Source organism: Melanotaenia boesemani, chromosome 2 (genome assembly GCF_017639745.1).
Source record: "Melanotaenia boesemani isolate fMelBoe1 chromosome 2, fMelBoe1.pri, whole genome shotgun sequence".
Taxonomy (NCBI): Eukaryota; Metazoa; Chordata; class Actinopteri; order Atheriniformes; family Melanotaeniidae; genus Melanotaenia; species Melanotaenia boesemani.
The window spans coordinates 4,068,230-4,086,719 of NC_055683.1; the positions used below are offsets into that span (position 1 = coordinate 4,068,230).

An 18,490-nucleotide genomic window follows, 5' to 3' on the forward strand; every position below is an offset into this window, starting at 1 on the left:
TAGACTACTCATATTATAGCAAATGTAAAAAGTTGATGCTCCGCTGAAATTATATCAGCTATGTAGGACATTTCAGTAGAATTATGTGATGGTAATTCCTTCATCTGAGGCAATAAAAAAGCAAATTTACCAACAGAGGTGGGTAAACCATAACAAAGTCAGCCTGTTGCTACAATACGCTAATTTGTCCACCATATTGGTCATAGCAAGGCAAGGCAGTTTATTTGTACAGCACATTTCATATACAGGACAATTCAAAGTGTTTTACATAAAACAAAGACATTACAGATATTTAGAAATAGTAAAAGGCATCAACACATAATCACAATAAAATAATAAATGACTTTAAAATGATTAAAAGCAAGATAAGTTAAAAAGTTTCCGTGCAGATTTCATGCATAAGCACATAAGAAATGTTTTTAACCTGGATTTAAAAATGTCTACATTTGGTGAAAGTTCTGAATGAGCTGCAGATGTTTAATGCTCTTTTTAGGAAGTCCTGTTAAAAGACCATTACAGTAATCCAGCCTACTGGAGATGAATGCATGGATGAGTTTCTCTTGGTCTTTCTGGGAGACTAAACTTTTAATTCTGTTGATGTTTCTGAGCTGATAAAAAGCTTTTTAGTGAAGCTTTGATGTGGCTGCTGAAAGTCAGGTCTGAGTCTTTCAACACTCCCAGGTTACCAACTTGGTTGGCGATTTTAAGAGCCCGAGTCTCCAAGTGTTTACCAATGCTGGCCCTCTTCTCTTTGCTACCTAACAGAATAATCTCAGTTTTGTCTTCATTTAATTGTAGAAAATTCTCCTTCATCCAGGTGTTTATTTGCTCCAGACACTGACACATTAAGTCTATTGGACTGCAGTCATCTGGTGACAGAGACACATAAAGTTGTGTATCATCAGCATAACTTTGATAATTAATGCTATAGTTCTGTAATATTTTACCCAAAGGGAGCATATACAAGTTGAACAGAAGAGGTCCAAGGATTGACCTGCTGGTGAAATACAACTTCCTCAATAATCTTGGAAATAAAAGAGAGGTTAGAGACAGGTCTATAGTTGTTCATTATAGAGGCGTCTAGAGTCCTTTTCTTTAGGAGGCTTAATAGCAGCTATCTTTAGTGACTTGGGAAAAATGCCTGATGCCAGTGAGCTGTTAACTATTAGTAGGAGATCACTTTCTACTGAGGTAAAAACTGTTTTTAAAAAGTTGGATGGGATCAAGGTGTTTAGGATGGTGTTTAAGCTGCAGTATGACATGGCGTCTGGTGTTCTCATGGCTCAAAAAAGTAAGACAGAATTCACTGTGGTTACTCTAAAAAACAATAGTAAAATAATTTCTGACCTGCAAGACGATGTTCGCCGGCTCTCTGCGGAGTTACAGGAGAAAGAAGGACTTATTTCCAAACTTATGGACGTGGCATGTAGTCAGCACAAGCGCCTGGCCTCGCTCAGTGCTGCCTACTATGACACCGTTGTTTGGGATCGATCCACTGGTCCACGGCCCTCTTCGTGCTCAACTCCAAAGCAGCAGTTGGATGAAGAGGTTATCGTCCGCGGGAGTAGGAGATTGGTCGGGGTTCGGAATCCCGGCTTGAGCCTCTCCAATCGCTACGCGGCCCTTGCCACGGACTCACCGGTTTCCCCAGCTGCTGCTCCAGCGGCACAGGTGCTTCCCGACCTAGAGTCCTCCTTGGAGTTCCCGGCTCTGTCGAGAAGTGATCCTGGCTGTCCACGGGTTCCGACTGCGGGTGTACCCCGTAGTGTCACTTCGCCAGATCTGGGTGATGTACCGCCAAGTCCTTTGCGTAATGCTTTGCCAACATCAGAGTCGCTCCCGTCCGCAAAATCCACCAGAGAATCCCAGTGCCGCCTCACTAAGTCTTCTGCTCGGAGGAGGTTTCTCAAGGAGGCTGTTCTGAGGCGGTCCAGTGGCCTCCCCGCTCGGACACCTCCAGTGACCGAGCCGCCCGGTCCCGTGGCTGTTCTTGCTCCGTCAGATGATCCGCCTCAGCCTGACAACTGCCCGGGCCAACAACAACATGGCAGTTCATCCAGCACCGAGGTACCACCACACTCTTCCTCCCTGCCGTGTCCACTCTTTGTCCCGTCCACACTTATAGTGGGTGACTCCATCATTAGAAACATTCGCTTTTTTAATGCAGTCACTCACTGTGTTCCTGGAGCCACAGTACCAATATTACTGAAGCAACTCCCATCTCTCCTCAACTCTATCCCGGCCACAATCCATAGGGTAGTTTTCCATGTTGGTACGAATGACACCACACACCAGCAATCCGAAATAAGAAGGATTTCCTTGAACTTTTTTCTCTCCTTCGTTCCCACGGATTATCCGTGTTTGTCTCTGGCCCTATCCCAACTCTTCATCGGGGCAGTGGCAGGTTCAGCAGAATCTTGTCACTTAATACATGGCTCCAGTTCACGTGCAGATCGCTTAACATGTGTTTTATTGATAGTTTTAATCTGTTCTGGGGGCGTTCGTCTTTATTTCGCTCAGACGGTCTGCATCCCAACAAGCTTGGTAGCCGTTTGTTAGCGGCTAATCCGCAACACGCCGTGCAGGTTTTCCCACGTGATTGACTATTTACACCACACACCCCCTCAGCACATGCTTCTTCATTACCTGAAACAATAACACTCAACCGTCCCTTTAGTGCCCCCTGTATGCCTGACGCACCACAAAGGCATCCCATAATAATTACCAACCACAACACCCTACCTGCACCATTGAGCACTGTATCCCCTGCCAGCGCCCCCTATCAGTACCACCTGGCATCACCACCCACACCTGTGTCTCTCCCCATACAGTCCATTATCACGAACAGAACACAGATACTCAGTAAAAAGTCCCACAGAAACCCTGCTAACCTCACGTCAATACAGACACTCAACAGGCCACCCAACACACACCCAGTTTCTAAGGACACTCATCCTGGTCCCCTGAATATGGCCCTGCTGAACGTCAGATCACTTTTAAATAAGTCCTTTCTTATACATGACCTGATTTTAGACAACAGCATTGACTGTATGTTTTTAACAGAGACATGGCTCAGCACAGATGCCCCCATCACCCTAATTGAAGCATCACCACATAACTGCATGTTCACACATACGGCCAGGAAAGGCAGAAAGGGTGGTGGGACAGCCTCTATCCTGTCATCTTCCATTGGTTTTAAAGACATTTCGTTTGAAGAATACTCCTCTTTTGAATATCACACCATTGTTTTTAGCAGCCCACCTGTCCTTGGAGTAACGGTATATAGACCTCCTGGAAGGTGCTCATCATTCATTACAGACTTTTCAGAGCTGCTTTCAATCATTCACAACCAGTATGAGAGGATTGTTATTTTAGGTGATTTTAATTTGCATATAGATAATCAGGCAGACTCTTTCCCCCAGGACTTTTTAAATCTTTTAGACTGTATGAATTTTACCCAGCATGTACCTACGCACAACAAGGGCCACACATTAGACCTTGTTATTACTTATGGACTGTACCTGTATAGGTATTTCTGACCATTTCTGTGTCTTTTTTAAGGTTGAAGGTTTTATGAAACAAGCTATCCCTGAACGGACCATTAGGAAACGCTGTCTTAATGCTGAAGTGGCTGCAAACTTTACTGATCACCTTCACAGCGCCCCAGCTTTTATTTCACCCTCCTCCTGTGATTTTATTGTTGACCATTTTAACAGTAAATTATGTGCTACCCTGGAAAAAGTGGCCCCACTAAAACTGAAGAAAGTAACAACAAAACCAGCTCCTCCCTGGAAAACTGAAGATATCAAAAAGTTAAAAAGGAACTGCAGAATAGCAGAGCGGAAGTGGCTAAAAAAACAAACTAACAATAAATTATCAAATTCTACATGAACACTTATGTATTTACAACAAAGCTGTTAGAATATCAAGACAGGCCTACTTCTCCAAACTCATAACCTACAATAAAAACAAACCACGTGTTATCTTCTCCACAATCAACCGCCTAATTAACCCTGTTTTTAACAATCCTGCTGATACACCCACTGATCCCAGGTGTGAGGAGTTTGCAGCCCACTTCACAGATAAAATAGAGAAAATCAGATCTGACCTGTGTCAACATCACATTGTAGATTTTAAACGGTCTGGGGCTTTGTTTACTTGTGAGGAAACACTGGAGAGTTTTGCCCTGGTTGATGCTGCAATGCTTAGGGATGTTGTTTCACAGTTAAGATCTGCAACTTGTTTTTTAGATCCCATCCCTACTGCCTTTTTTAAAACTGTCTATGTCTCTTGTGAGGAGGATTTACTGAGCATTGTGAATTGCTCTCTCCAGACGGGTGTCTTCCCTTCCTCCCTAAAGACAGCCGTGGTGACCCCTGTTCTGAAGAAGAGCAATTTAGATGCCTCAGTCCTCAACAACTACAGACCAGTATCCAACCTGTCATTTTTAAGCAAAATTTTAGAGAAATCTGTTTTTTTATCAGTTAAATTATTTTTTAATCTCACACAATAAATTTGAGAAGTTTCAGTCAGGTTTTAGGACCAATCACAGCACTGAGACGGCACTGGTCAAGGTTGTGAGTGACCTTAGGCTCAATACTGACATGAAAAAACTCTGTCTTAGTGTTGCTTGACCTCAGCGCAGCCTTTGACACAGTTGACCACAGTATTCTTTTAAACAGACTCCACGACATGGTAGGCCTCACTGGTACTGTTTTTAACTGGTTTAAATCCTATCTAACAGATAGAGAGTTCTTTGTTAGCATGAAGGAATCCTCGTCCAAGAGCTATAGACTGACCTGTGGTGTACCCCATGGCTCAGTTTTAGGCCCCACCCTTTTTAATCTTTACATGTGTGACCGAGCGTGCTCTGCAGCTCTTCTGCTAATGCTATTTAAAGGGGGTCCAACCAGACCGGGAGAACAATGGCTCTCTCTCCCTCTTAGGCCAACTACCCTCTGTAGCGAGAGCACTTAAGTCACTGATGTGGAATCCTGTTTGAGTAAAGAAGGATGGGCTGAGGCAACTGGTCCCCTCAGGATCACAAAGTTTATTACAATACAAAGAAACACATACAAGCAAGGTACAACCCTGACCTACAGCAGCAGGGGAGGAGGCACCACTCTACTGGCTGCAGCAACAGTCAGGTAGGGCTATCACAGTGGAGGGGGACTACTGCGCGGGCCCAAGCTGTTTCGTTAACACACAACATGCAGTTAAAACCAAATAAATTAAGCTTAAGAAAAACCACAGCAACCTATGTATAATCAAAAAGAAGGTAAAAACCAATACAAACGAAGCAGTGCTGGGCCACCTCACACCACTCCCAATCCTGTCTGTTGGCGCCACTGCGGGGCCTCCACGCCAACCGCTGGTAGCAGCTAAAATCAGTATCCTGAGGGGAACACAACAACGGATATGTATTAGTAAAAGGACGGCAAATAATAGAAACAACAATTAATCCATAAAAATAACTTTAAAAGAACTAATAATAAAAGACCCAGAACAAAACGACAATGCGAGGATGTTGGCACCTACAAAACAAACAAAATCAAACAATTAATAAAAGCTCCAGGTGCCACACCAAGCTTGCCACACACACACACAGTTACCTTTTCAGCAAGAGACAGGAGGCAGGAATAACCCTAAGCCCTCCTGTGATACACCCGTCTTTATAAAAGAGAAGAAAAGGAACCATTATTCACAACAATAAAACACGATAAAACACACGGCTGAGACGCCATACCTTCTATCTCTGCAGGGCGTTCCACTCGTGTGGCAATGAGTCACCTGGACCCTGAAACGGTGCCTACACCGGCAGGAGAGAAGGCAACTCAGCATGCTGTTTTGTACACAAATTATAACACACTTAAAATCGTTCACCTACCGAGCCAGGGGTGCACGACGCAACCAGATGCGGATGACTATGCCAAGAACCTACTACCGTGGCGTCCTAGCTGTCTTTTTATAGCCGCCGTCAAACAAGCCGGTGTGTGCGCCATTCGCCGACCCGGAAGTACGCCGCCTATTCCTTCCGGCTCCTTCCAGTTACGTTCGTTCCGCCCGGTTACACATGCTTCCTCTTGGTGATGTCATCAGGAGACACGGCATAAATTTCCACAGCTATGCTGATGACACACAGTTATATGTTGCCGTGACTCCTGATGAGCACGGGCCCATTGATGCCTTGTTAGATTGTATTTTAGATATCAGAGGGTGGATGGCAGAAAACTTCTTGCAGCTCAACCTGGACAAAACAGAAGTTTTAAGGATTGGACCTGAAGCTGAGAGAGAGAAACTGGAGGCCAAACTGAAAACAATAGCACTCAACCATTTTAATCAAGTAAAAAACCTGGGAGTGATTTTAGATGCAGATCTCAGTTTTGAGCCACATATTAAAAACATAACTAAGACTGCTTTTTATCACCTAAAGAACATCTCCCGCATCAGGCCGTTTCTCTCTCGAGCCAGTGCAGAGACACTGATTCATGCTTTTATCACATCAAGACTAGATTACTGCAATGCTCTTCTTTCTGGTCTTCCAAAGAAGTACCTGAACCAGCTGCAGCTTGTACAGGAATGCAGCTGCACGTCTGTTGGCAAAGACCAGAAAGAGGGCCCACATTACACCAATTTTAAAGTCTCTGCACTGGCTCCCCGTCAGCTTCAGAATTGATTTTAAGATTCTTTTATTGGTTTTTAAGTCTCTTAATGGTCTTAGCCCACCTTATTTATCTGATTTGCTTTTATCTTATGAGCCCACTAGACCCCTCAGGTCCTCTGGTACTGGCCTTTTAACTGTTCCCAGAGTAAAAACAAAAACCCACGGCGAGTCCTCCTTTTATTTCTACGGCCCTCGTATGTGGAACAGCCTGCCTGAGGACGTGAGGGGAGCACCTAGTGTGGATATCTTTAAAAACAGACTCAAAACCCACCTTTTTAGTTTAGCATTTTAATCATTACTTTTATTAGTACTATTGTATTTATTCATTTCTTTATTCTTAACACACAGACTGTATTCAGCTTCTATTTATTTATCATTTATGTATTTGTTTTATCATTCTGATTCTCTTATTTCATGGGTTCTCTTATTTTATGGGTATTAGCAATATTACTATTACTTTTATACCCAGGTTGGTTTTTAGATTGTTTTAGATTTAGTTTTACAGTGTTTTATATTGAATTTCCCTTTGGGATTAATAAAGTATTTTTCATTCATTCATTCATTCATTTTATCTCAGTGTTTCCCCACATCACTAGACCCCAGAATTTACGACAGCGTTTCCTTGGTCCTTTTAACTTGCCTTTACCCTCTGTGATGTGTGTGTGTGTTTGATGGGAAGGGGGGGGGGGGCTTGCTGCTAATGGGTTGGGGTTCTGGGGGATTTTACTATCTGTAAAGCACCTTGAGTTGCTATTTGTATGTATGAAGGGTGCTATATAAATAAAGTTTGATTTTGATTTGATCATGTCCAGAGTGCACGTTGTTGATTTCAAATGCCAAACTGTTTCTTGTAGGATTTTTAAATCAACCATTTTACACATATTTCATTAAACGTACACATGTGGACGGGTGTTGAGTTTTATTTAAACTGCATTAAATGTTAAATGTTTGTGAATTTTTCCAACTGACTGGGTTTTTAGTCTTACATTTCTAAAGAAAAAAAATGTTTGAAACCATAATGTGACTGAGAAGAAATGAGTGGGAAAATTTATTATCAAAGGGAACATAAAACAGGTGTTGGGTAGAACTAGATGTGGTTGTATTATTGTAGTATTTATTATTATTAATATTAAAATTCTCTGGTTTAAAAGTCATCCCTCAATCTGCCCATATAATACAGTACTGAATGTACGGGGGCTGTCAGTGGCCAAACTTATTCCAGAAATAAAGATGCTTTAATGTGTGAGTGGATCCAGCGGCTTCAGGTGCAGCGATGACTGGCCTACAGGTAACTACAGGTGTATTGTCTTCTTCTGTGGTGCTTTTAAGGAGAGATGTAGTTCTAAAACTGTACAAGATGGCACAGCAGTATCACGATCTGAAATTATGACCCAAACCCTACCTGTGTGTTGATGAAAATAATGACCAAAAATATTTGATGAAATTGACAAATACAACCCGTGGACTTGAAATGAACCCCTAAATATAGAATCACTCATATAACCAGAGAAAATCATGTGAATGATGATGTTGCTGAATCCTGTAAGTTGACATCATAGACAATGTCACGTGCATGAGAGTGTTACTTCAACCTGTTGCCGACAGGAACAGAAGCAAACCAGAAACAACTTGTGATTTACTGAGTCGTGCTATTGTCCTCACAAAAAATCTTTTATGCGTGGGGTTTTGTTTTTCAGGCATTCCCACTGGCAGACCATCTGTGTGCAACATCAACTCTGACAAAACAAGGAGGCAGTTTTGCACCCTGGTTTCCTTGTAAGACACCAAAGCACTCGTTGATGTAAGTCTTGAGGTCACGATGAGGAGTAAAAGCCTTCACCAGAGCACCAAGAAAAGCAAGAGAAAAATCACTCACAACTTGTTTTGGCACAGGTGCCACTAACAACTTTAAGTAGTTATTACCAAGTATTCTTATTAATCTGTTAAGAATCTAGTGCAGTCAAATGAAAGAACGAAACATCCAAAGTTACACATATTAACAATTTTCAGTCATCTGGGTGTATTATACTAAATATATGTGAATTCCCAAGAAAATCTAATTGGTTTGTCTTTGCATTCATTAGATGAACATTTTTTGCATCATGCAAGTTACTACATCTAAATAAGAATAACAGCTCTATAAAGTCTGCATTGTATAAACAGAGTATTACCACATTTTACTTTAAATCTTTTGAAAACCAGTAAAAACTGATTTTCTGTTTAAGGCTAAGGAAAAAATAGCTAAGGTTGCAGTGACTTTCCGTTATTAAATGTTAGGGCTGACAAATAAACTACAAGTACACTGTTGAGCCATAAACTGGTTTTACGCCACAAATTTAAGGTTTTCCGGCACAAAAAGAGAGACAAACATTTTTAAGGTTTTTACAACAAACTTTATTGAATACTGGATTAAAACAAGGAAGAAGCTGGATGATGAAATTATCGATGGCTATCATCCAAACACAAACACATTCTTCTAAAAACACACCACAACATACTTCTCTGTAAAGTGAATTATTTCTCCAGTTTTCTGTATAATAAAATGTTGCACATCGGACGAATCACAAACGAGTAGAGATGGGATTTATGGCTCTTTGAAGGGAGCCGGATCTTGAGGAGCTGTTCCTTTCAAAGAGCCATTCAAAAAACTGGCTCGTTCTCACAATATCTTACAAAATTTTACAATATATAAGAATGACAATCAAAATATGTACCTATATGAAATCTACTATACAAGATTTAAAAAAATTATAGGAAAAATATAGATAAAAAAGAATAAACTTGAGCAGTCAGTGCAAATTCTAGTAAATGTTTTGGATAGAACTCACAGTATTTGTTTCCAAACAATAGTCTCTGTCCACAGATGCTTCACATGAGTGGAGCTTGTTGGACATCAGACTTCTATGATGTCACAAATATTATTTATTTTATTTTCATTTTACTCAACTGTACTACTTCTTATTTACTTGTTTATTCATTTATTTATTCATTCAGTCATTTTTAGCTGGAAGGGGAAGTGGGCTTGGCGCGTGTGTGTATACGTGTATGCATGTGACTGTGTGAAAGATTTCATTGAGTGTTTTTATTCTTATGTTTTTAATCATGTAAAGAACTTTGTGTTGCCTATGGCATGAAAAGCGCTTTATAAATAAAGTTTGATTTGATTTGATGAAGGCAGTGTCAAAAATTTGTATATAAAAAGAATGGCTCACAAATGAATGGCTCACAGCTGTGAATCGATTCCCATCGTTCATTTAAAAGAGTCGTTCAAAAGAATCGATTCGTTCATGAACGTCACATCTCTACAAACGAGCATTTTCGTGGGGTTGCATGAACGGTTTGACCTTTTCAAATATTATTTAGCCTTTAGAAACCAAAGCGTCACAAACCAACATTTTATATCGCTGTTAAGCGTTTATTATTAATGCAGCTGGAATATGATGTTATATTGGCACAAGTTTGATGTTCGTGAGGTGCGCGTACAAGTGACTTGGAAGTCATGGTGCTCTCACGAAAATAAGGCTCCTCAAACTGTTTGTAAGTGACCACTGACATACAGCATGGTGTCTTTATTAGTGGAGTTTTATTCTCGTATTCTGTACATAAAATCACATCAATCCTCTCATTATACTTACCATCTGGTTCATGCCTGGTGCAGGTTGCAGGCACTTCCCCCGTTCCCTGGTGCTCCAAAGAGCTGCCGCAGCACGGTTGAAGCAGCTTACATCCACCAACATTTCTGTGCCTAAAGACATTTGTTTACGGTTATAAACGTTAGGCTGTGGAGAGTCGGGCCATCCGCTTCGGCAGACTCTGGCAGTCCGGGACAAGTCGCGGCCACAACCGGTAGTTGCCCTTGCCACGATTTGAGCTTCGTCTCAGCGCCCGGCAACGGTAACGAGAACTGTGCGTTCTTACATGTGATTGGACTAATACTTCACAAGGGAAACGATTAGTTAGAAGAGGCGTTGTCCCTCCCCCGGAGTCTTTTTTTTTCTAGTTTTTCAGAGTGTGGGTTTCAGAGTTTCAAATCAAAGCAGCGAGAGAACACTGCCAAAAATCACCTCATCGCAACTCGCAGCGGTGCAGACGAAACTCCGAAAAGTTCATCCGCCCAGATTTCAAAGTAAAATTTAATCCTTACAAAATGATGTTTGGAGAAGATTTTAACATTTCAAAACTCAGGTTTCAAGGTTTCAAAGCTTTTTTGCGAAGATGCACACAGCAGTTTTCAGATCTCATATTACAAGGTTTCAAAAGTTTTTTACAAACTAATGTGGTGGGAGAACAATGCCATATTTGAAACTCTGAAAATGTAGACTTGAAAACTGTAAGGTTGTAACAAGAGGTTTGAATCTCTGAAAAGCTGAAACTCTGTAATATGCATGTTGCACTTATGAAAAATAAAAATTCAAGTACAAAATTATGCTTGCAGAGATTCAAACTTTTTTGTCAGACTTTCAAAATACTTTTCAAGGTTTCAAAACTTATTTTCAGACTTGCAAAACTTTATTTCAGGTCTTAAATTTTCAAACACTGACTTTCAAAGTTTCAAAACGTTTTCTTTCAGTTTCAGATTACGGCAGTGTTCTCATCCCATAGTTGTTCACATAATATGTTCTGTAATTTCATTTCATTTATTTGATGAGGACAATGCACATTAATGAACACTTTCTACATTTTCATGACATTGTGTAAATATGCCAGATTTAGCTAGAAGCAATTTTCATTTAACATTTAAAAACATGACAAACAATAACAAACTGCATTTACAATACATACACAATATCAGACTTAAAATACACTATATACATTAAACCTCACCTATGCTGACACATTTGGTTGGTTTTGAGCCATTTTTTTAGCTCTTTTCTAAAAACAATAAAAGCGCAACATTCGTGCAGTTATTAGAATTTTATTCCACTTCATCCACAATTCTATGGAAGCATATAGTCTTTCTGGAATAACTTCTCCAATAACTTAGAAAACTATGACAAAATGGAAATAGGTCTATAATTAGTACATTCCTGTTTATCACCAGCCTTATGAACAGGAATGACTTTTTCGATCTTCATCCCTTCTGGAAACACACCTGACTCCAGGGCCAGGTTAAAAATGTAGGTGATTTGTTTGACAACACATTCGATCATTTCTTTTAACACTGACGTGTCCAGTCCGTCCCCGTCAGCAGACTTTTTGATCTGCGTTTTCTTACAGTGGCAAGTATTTCATTTTCATCAGTGGCTTGAATAAATATAGTTTTATCAGAACTGGGTATTTTACTTAAAGCATCATCAGCTTGACAGGAGTGCCCCTACTTCTTTTACCAGTTTTGGCCGTATATTATTAAAAAAATTAATAAATTGATTTGATAATACTTGTTAGTCTATTCCTATTGTTTTATAAACACACAGTCTCTTTTGTCCCTTTTTTATAGGAAATCTCTTTACAGTTTATTCTTTTTCTTGCATGCTGTTTGAATACCCTTTGTTAGCCACAGCTTTTTGTTATTCTTTTCCTTATAAACAAGAGGACAATGTTTTCATAAAAAGCAGTAAAGATGTTCAGGAATGTTTCATAAGCCATAATTATGCTATCCACATAAACATCGCCCCAATTCTGTTCCATTAATCCTCTTTTAAATGTATGAATAGGCTTTTGAGTCAAACAACTTGTCATTAAAATGTGTGTTTTTTTTTTTTGCTGATTTAATTACCCTCTTTATTACTGTAAACACTGGTAGATGTCCAGATATGTCAGTAATAAAAGTCCACTTGATATTTTACTTTCTATAACATTGGTAAATATATTGTCGATCAAAGTTGTGCTATTTCGTGTGATTCGAGACGGTCTTGTTATTGGTGGATACAAGCAGAAACTATACATGGTATGGATAAACTCTGTGACTTTTGTTCTTGAGGATTTAACAAGTCAATAATAAAATCCCCACAAACAAAAAACATTTTCCTGTTATTAATATTCTCACACAGGTCAGTCATTATTTTCTGAAATGTATCAACACAAGACCCTGGTTTTCGATTTACACAGCTTATCAGTGCGTTTCTTGACTTATCTCAATTTCAACAGTGACACATTTCAAGACTTGGTGCAAGGCTAAACACTTGTTACTGACCAATTTACATCTCAGATTATCATCAATATATAACGCTACTCCACCACCTTTAACAGAATTTCTACTTTTGAAGAATGCATTATATCCTTCAGTTTTGAAAAAGGAAGTCTGAGCTTCACAATGCCAGGTCTCTGAAACTGCTGTTGCAGAGAATTTATTCTTTGTTTTTTTTTCAAGCAGTTTAAGATCTTGGAAAAGTTTGAGTTAAGACTTCTACAGTTAAAATGTGTAATAGATAATGAATCTTTGATGGTTGAATGGGTGTCAAACTGATTCTCAGCAAAATATTTGCAATTGTTCTGCATTTTCGTGTAAAATTGTTCTCAGGATCAAGATAATTTTGCATATCATGTTGTTTATAATCTGTATAGTCAAACATTTTAAACTGCAGACTTTCATTATCAGAATCTGAATAAACAAAGTCTGTGTTTGTAGTTGAGTTCGGTTCATATGTCATGAATCCAATTATTGTGTATCATATTCTGTCTGTTACCTTCATTCTTTGTTCTTGGTAGTCCACAATAGGGCTGCAACTAATGACGATTCTGATGGTCGATTAGTCACAATAGTCAACGGCTAAATTCGTCGACTATTTTTAACTATTGTCGACAATGTTGACTAATAGTTGCAGCCCTAGTCCACAACATCATTTAGTCGTTTATATTGATCCAGGTCTTTGAGATCCTTTATGACTATTACTTTTCCTTACTCTGGCAATCCATCATCTTAATCAGGACCTTACATTTTCTTGTCCAGGTATCTTGAATCTTCTTTTCTTTTCTCAGGATCCTTGCTTTCCTTACAATTTCAGCATTTCTCTTGGTTTGACGTAGGATTTAGCAGATTTCCATCCATCACACTGCCGGCTGCGGCCTGTGTATAAATGCGTTGTATAAAAAGCCCTGATATCAGGAGATCATCCATTCTTGAATATTGTTCTAAATCATCAATTCTTCTTTCCAGCTGATCAATTTTCTTGTCCTTTTCTTGTACCAATGTCTTTAATTGTTTGATTTCCTCCAGCAGTTCCTTGAGGCCTCATTGCTCTTTTACCAGGTTATTTCCTGAGACACGAAGCACAATGATTTCTTGATATTTTCAACATCCTCAGCCAATTTCTTACTGACCATTGTTTCCACAAATGTTGCCCACATTAGAAAGGCTATGTAAGCTAACTTGGTCTTGACTATCTTCAATAAATGCTACACAGCAGTACAGGCCACATGTCCATGAATGTCTAAATATTTAATCTAAAGAAGCCCAGTGCATCATGGGATGTTCCCCAGCAGCCTCGGCCTATAGCAGAACTAAAGGGATGGATGAGGGTCACTAGCCAGACGTAATTATAAGATTTATCTAAAAGGAAAGTCTGAAGTCTGATCTTAAAGGTAGAGAGGGTGTCTGCTTCCTGAAACCAAATTAGGAGCTGGTTTCACAGGGAGGGTCTGATAACTGAAGGTTCTGCCTCCCATTCTACTTTTAGAACCTCTAGGAACCACAAGTAAACCTGCAGTCTGAGACTGAAGAGCTCTGCTGGGAAACAGAGAACAGGTGGAGGAAGAAGAGAAGACACCAGAGGAAGATAGAAGCTTTTTTACTTCAGCTGTTTATGTGTGTTTTTAACAGTGTTTGGATGGTAAACAGACTGTTTTTATACAGAACTTTTCACGTCCTGATGACCAGAACAGAGCGACACACACCGATGAGCACAGTGAGGAGGTGTAAATACTTTACAGTCTGCATTCAGGTTGTTGGTTTAAATCTGCAGGTAAGAATGTAAAACCTGTTTATTATTAAGTCTCACAGCTGCTGAAAAACTGGCTTTTAAACTCTGAAATGAAACACACCTTAATCACAGGTATGAGGACAGGTGTAACAGGTTTACGTTTCACCCCTCACCTGAGAAACAGCAGGAAACAGTCAGCGATTCTTGGTCTCTACAGAGAGACACACAGACGATCGGATTCACCTTCAGCTTCCTCTGAGTGAGTCCAGCTGCAGGAAAGAAAAGTGGGAAACTTCAAGCTGCTCCCAGTCCACACACTGAAGGTGAGTCTGACCAAAAACACCACTCACAGTCAGTTTGATGGAGTTAGCAGAGGAGGGAGGGCAGCCATGACTGACTGGACTTTCTGTCTGCTGTGTTTTCAGCTTCATTCTCAGACCACATGGCTTCCAGATCAGAGGAGGATCTCTGCTGTCCGGTCTGTCAGGACGTCTTCAGAGATCCTGTTGTTCTGTCATGTAGCCACAGCTTCTGTAGAGACTGTCTGAAGAGCTGGTGGACACAGAATCCAACACACCAGTGTCCCGTTTGTAAGAGAAGATCTTCAAAGTTTGAACCACCTGTAAATCTGGTGTTGAAGAATCTGTGTGAGTCCTTCTTACAGGAGAGAGACCAGAAAGCTTCAGAAGGTCTCTGCCATCTGCACTCTGAGAAACTCAAACTCTTCTGTCTGGACCATCAGCAGCCAGTGTGTCTCATCTGCAGAGTTTCAGAAAAACACACCAACCACAGATTCAGACCCATCAATGAAGCTGCACAACAGCACAGGAAGGAACTTCAAGAAACTCTGGAACCATTAAAGAAGAAACTGGAGCTCCAGAAGGAAGTTCAGAAGAAGTTTGATGAAACAGCAGAACACATTAAGGTCCAGGCCCGACAAACAGAGAGGCAGATTAAGGAGCAGTTTAAGAAGCTTCATCAGTTTCTAGCAGAGGAAGAGGAGGCCAGGCTGGCTGCTTTGAGGGAGGAAGAGGAGCAGAAGAGTGGGATGATGGAGGAGAAGATGGAGGCTCTGAGCAGAGACATAGCAGCTCTTTCAGACACAGTCAGAACCACAGAGGAGGAGCTGAGAGCTGCAGACGTCTCATTCCTGAACAACTACAAGGCTGCAGTGGAAAGAGTCCAGTGCTGCCCCCTGCTGGATGATCCACAGCTGCACTCAGGAGCTCTGATAGACCAGGCCAAACACCTGGGCAACCTGGCCTTCAACATCTGGAGCAACATGAAGGACCTGGTCTGCTACACTCCTCTCATTCTGGACCCAAACACTGCTCATCCAGAACTCTTCCTGTCTGATGATCTGACCAGTGTGAGACGAGGAGAGAAACAGAAGCTTCCAGATAATCCAGAGAGGATTGCTGGTTATTACATTTGTGTCCTGAGTTCTGAGGGTTTTAACTCAGGAACTCACAGCTGGGATGTTTATTTTGGAGACAGTAAACTCTGGGGACTGGGTGTGTTAAAAGAGTTTGTAAACAGGAAGGAAGGCATGTGGTCTGGATTGTGGAGAATATGGCTCTATAAAGGTAAATACTCAGCAGGGTCTCCAAGTTCTAACTTTTATCTTCCAGTTAAGAAGAAGCTGCAGAGGATCAGAGTGACTCTGGACTGGAACAGAGGAAAACTGTCTTTCTCTGATCTTGATACTAACACACACATACACACCTTCACACACACTTTCACTGACAGGATGTTTCCATTCATTGCTGCTGATGATGAAGTGAAGATTGTACCTGTGAAGGTCTCAGTGAAGAAACAGCAGCTCTGATGTGTTCAGTATGAAGAACACAGAGTTCACATTAAACCTTATTGATCTGGTTGAAATTCACTGATTTCAGGGTCAAACAGGAAGATTGAAGCTGAAATCAGAACAGGAGGAAATCACTGATCTCAAAGGCTGAAAGAAGTCAGTGGATCAGCATAAATATGGAACAGACTTCTGTTTGGGGAGGGCTAGAGGTTTGTTTAGTTATTAGTTATTGTTATTAAGTGCCCGAAAAAGTCTTGATACTCAAAAACCATCAGTTGAGTGTGTGTTGGTCTGTGCATGTTAATCTGGAACAGATATGATGCCGATCAGACACTGAAGATCATGAATTTAAGCACCGACATTTGCAGGCAACACTTATCACTGTTCACATACAAAACTATCACAAACAACTTCTCCTCTGACTTAAATAAGAAAAATCTGGGACAATATAAATGTTGAGAAGCATCACTGTTCAATAAACATGTGATCAGTCAGAGGAGCTACTGTCTGCTGTTAATTCTAATTAAAACTCTTTGTTCTCTTCAGTTTGATCAGTTTCATGTGGAGTCTCCAACCTATGTGTTAATGTCGCATCAGCTCCTTGATGGAAAGTTTAGTTATTTTGGTGAGACAGGTTCAGGTTCATTTTACTTGTTAACATTTTATATTTGTTCATGAACATGTTTCAGCTTCGTTTCTGTTTCTGTTCTCAGCAGAGATAATAATCTGTACATTCACTCTGTTTCCTTTAACTTTGTCCTGCTTGAAATAAATGTGTTTAAATTCAGTCTGGATCAACCTGCTGAGTTTATATAATTTACTGTTATTAATGTGAATTCACTCGATCGAACAGCAAGATGCAGAAAAACACGACCACACTGTTCACACACATCCATTCATCATCCACACACACATTCTCACAGATATTATAAATATGCAGATAATTTTATAGGAAACAAACACACATATAAAACCTTCATTAGTATTGAACAGATAAATATTAATAAAGTATCTGATGTGCAAATATCTTGTGTAACAGCGACAGCTGGCAAAGCAGTTAAACAGCCGACTCTCAAAATGAAAACAACTTAGAACTTTCCAGGTTCTGGTTTACAAAACAGGATCAGAGTCTTTTAGAGGAAACTTCAGGTTTATATCAAGATGTTCAGAATCATGAAGTTGGTTCATTTCTTACCAGTTTGTATCACCATAGCAACAGATGCTGGAACCAGCCTGTTCCACAGCATCAGATGAAGGACTTGAAGGCCAGGCTGTAGAATATTAATGGATCGTAGTTTCAGAGCTGCAGACCCACATCACAGCTGAGAGTCGGCGGGTCTGAGTCTCATTGGAAGATGATGGGAGGGAATTATTTTTTTATAAGTGGTTTTAGCAACATTTGATGTTTTATTATTTATGTTATTGGAGCTGTTTGAGGAACATTGTTTTTAAACTGTTGAATGATTTTCTCCCATTTGGAGACTAATAAGAAAACTTCTGTCCATCTTTAATCCTCAGAGACTTTCATGGACGCTGACTTTTTACCAAATCATCAATATGGTCAGCTGTTTGAATTTACATCAGTTTCCTTCATTATTAGCTCTAAATTGTTGGTTTTAATGTTTGTTTTTTTCCTGAAATGTAAAAGTGGATGAACATGAAATTTTATTAGGATGATGAGATAAAAGAAGAAATATTTTTTGGTTCATTATATCAGAGAAATCAGAGAAATAAAAATGTTGTACAGTTCTTCTATCCAGTCATTCAGTCACCATCTGCATCTCTTTGCTGTTTGTGTTTTTTCTATTTTTTAGTTTTTGTCATATTCAGAATTTTATTTACATGTTTACATCTAACTGTAGTTGTTTCATTCCTTCAGTTCCTATTCAGGAAATAATAAAACCATCTGGTTCTGATCAGGTGTTCAGAACCAAACTGGAATTAAAGACTCGTAGAAGCTCTTTCTGACAGCAGATAGACTCGTCTTTTTTATTCAGTTACCAGCAGTTAACAGACATATCAAAGTACACTTACAACGAGTCAGAGTCAAGGTCAGCGTCAGGGTCCTTGTCAGAGTCTTCATCACGGTCTTCATGCATGTGTGGACCAGAGTCCAGAGAGAGTCCCTGTCCCTGTCCAAACTCAGTCTTCCATAGT

The 18,490-nt window shown here is 40.1% G+C and overlaps 1 protein-coding gene and 1 long non-coding RNA gene across 3 annotated transcripts; one reads left to right on the top strand and one right to left on the bottom strand.

The window, feature by feature from the left end:
* Positions 1 to 4,854: 4,854 nt before the first annotated feature.
* On the bottom strand, positions 4,855 to 6,000 carry LOC121630244. Of its 2 annotated transcripts, XR_006008500.1 has the most exons (4): positions 5,888 to 6,000; positions 5,747 to 5,809; positions 5,613 to 5,670; positions 4,855 to 5,534 (listed from the first exon to the last, which is right to left on the bottom strand). It is a non-coding gene; the product is annotated as an uncharacterized LOC121630244 (long non-coding RNA). The 2 variants fall into 2 exon arrangements; XR_006008499.1 differs by lacking the exon at positions 4,855 to 5,534 and having other exon boundaries at positions 5,545 to 5,670.
* An 8,505-nt stretch (positions 6,001 to 14,505) lies between these two features.
* LOC121650947 (nuclear factor 7, ovary-like) lies at positions 14,506 to 18,220 on the top strand. The gene is made up of 3 exons (XM_042002799.1): positions 14,506 to 14,565; positions 14,656 to 14,846; positions 14,949 to 18,220. The coding sequence occupies exon 3, from the start codon at positions 14,966 to 14,968 to the stop codon at positions 16,349 to 16,351; it is 1,386 nt and encodes a 461-aa protein (XP_041858733.1). The 5' UTR covers positions 14,506 to 14,565; positions 14,656 to 14,846; positions 14,949 to 14,965; the 3' UTR covers positions 16,352 to 18,220.
* Positions 18,221 to 18,490: the final 270 nt, after the last annotated feature.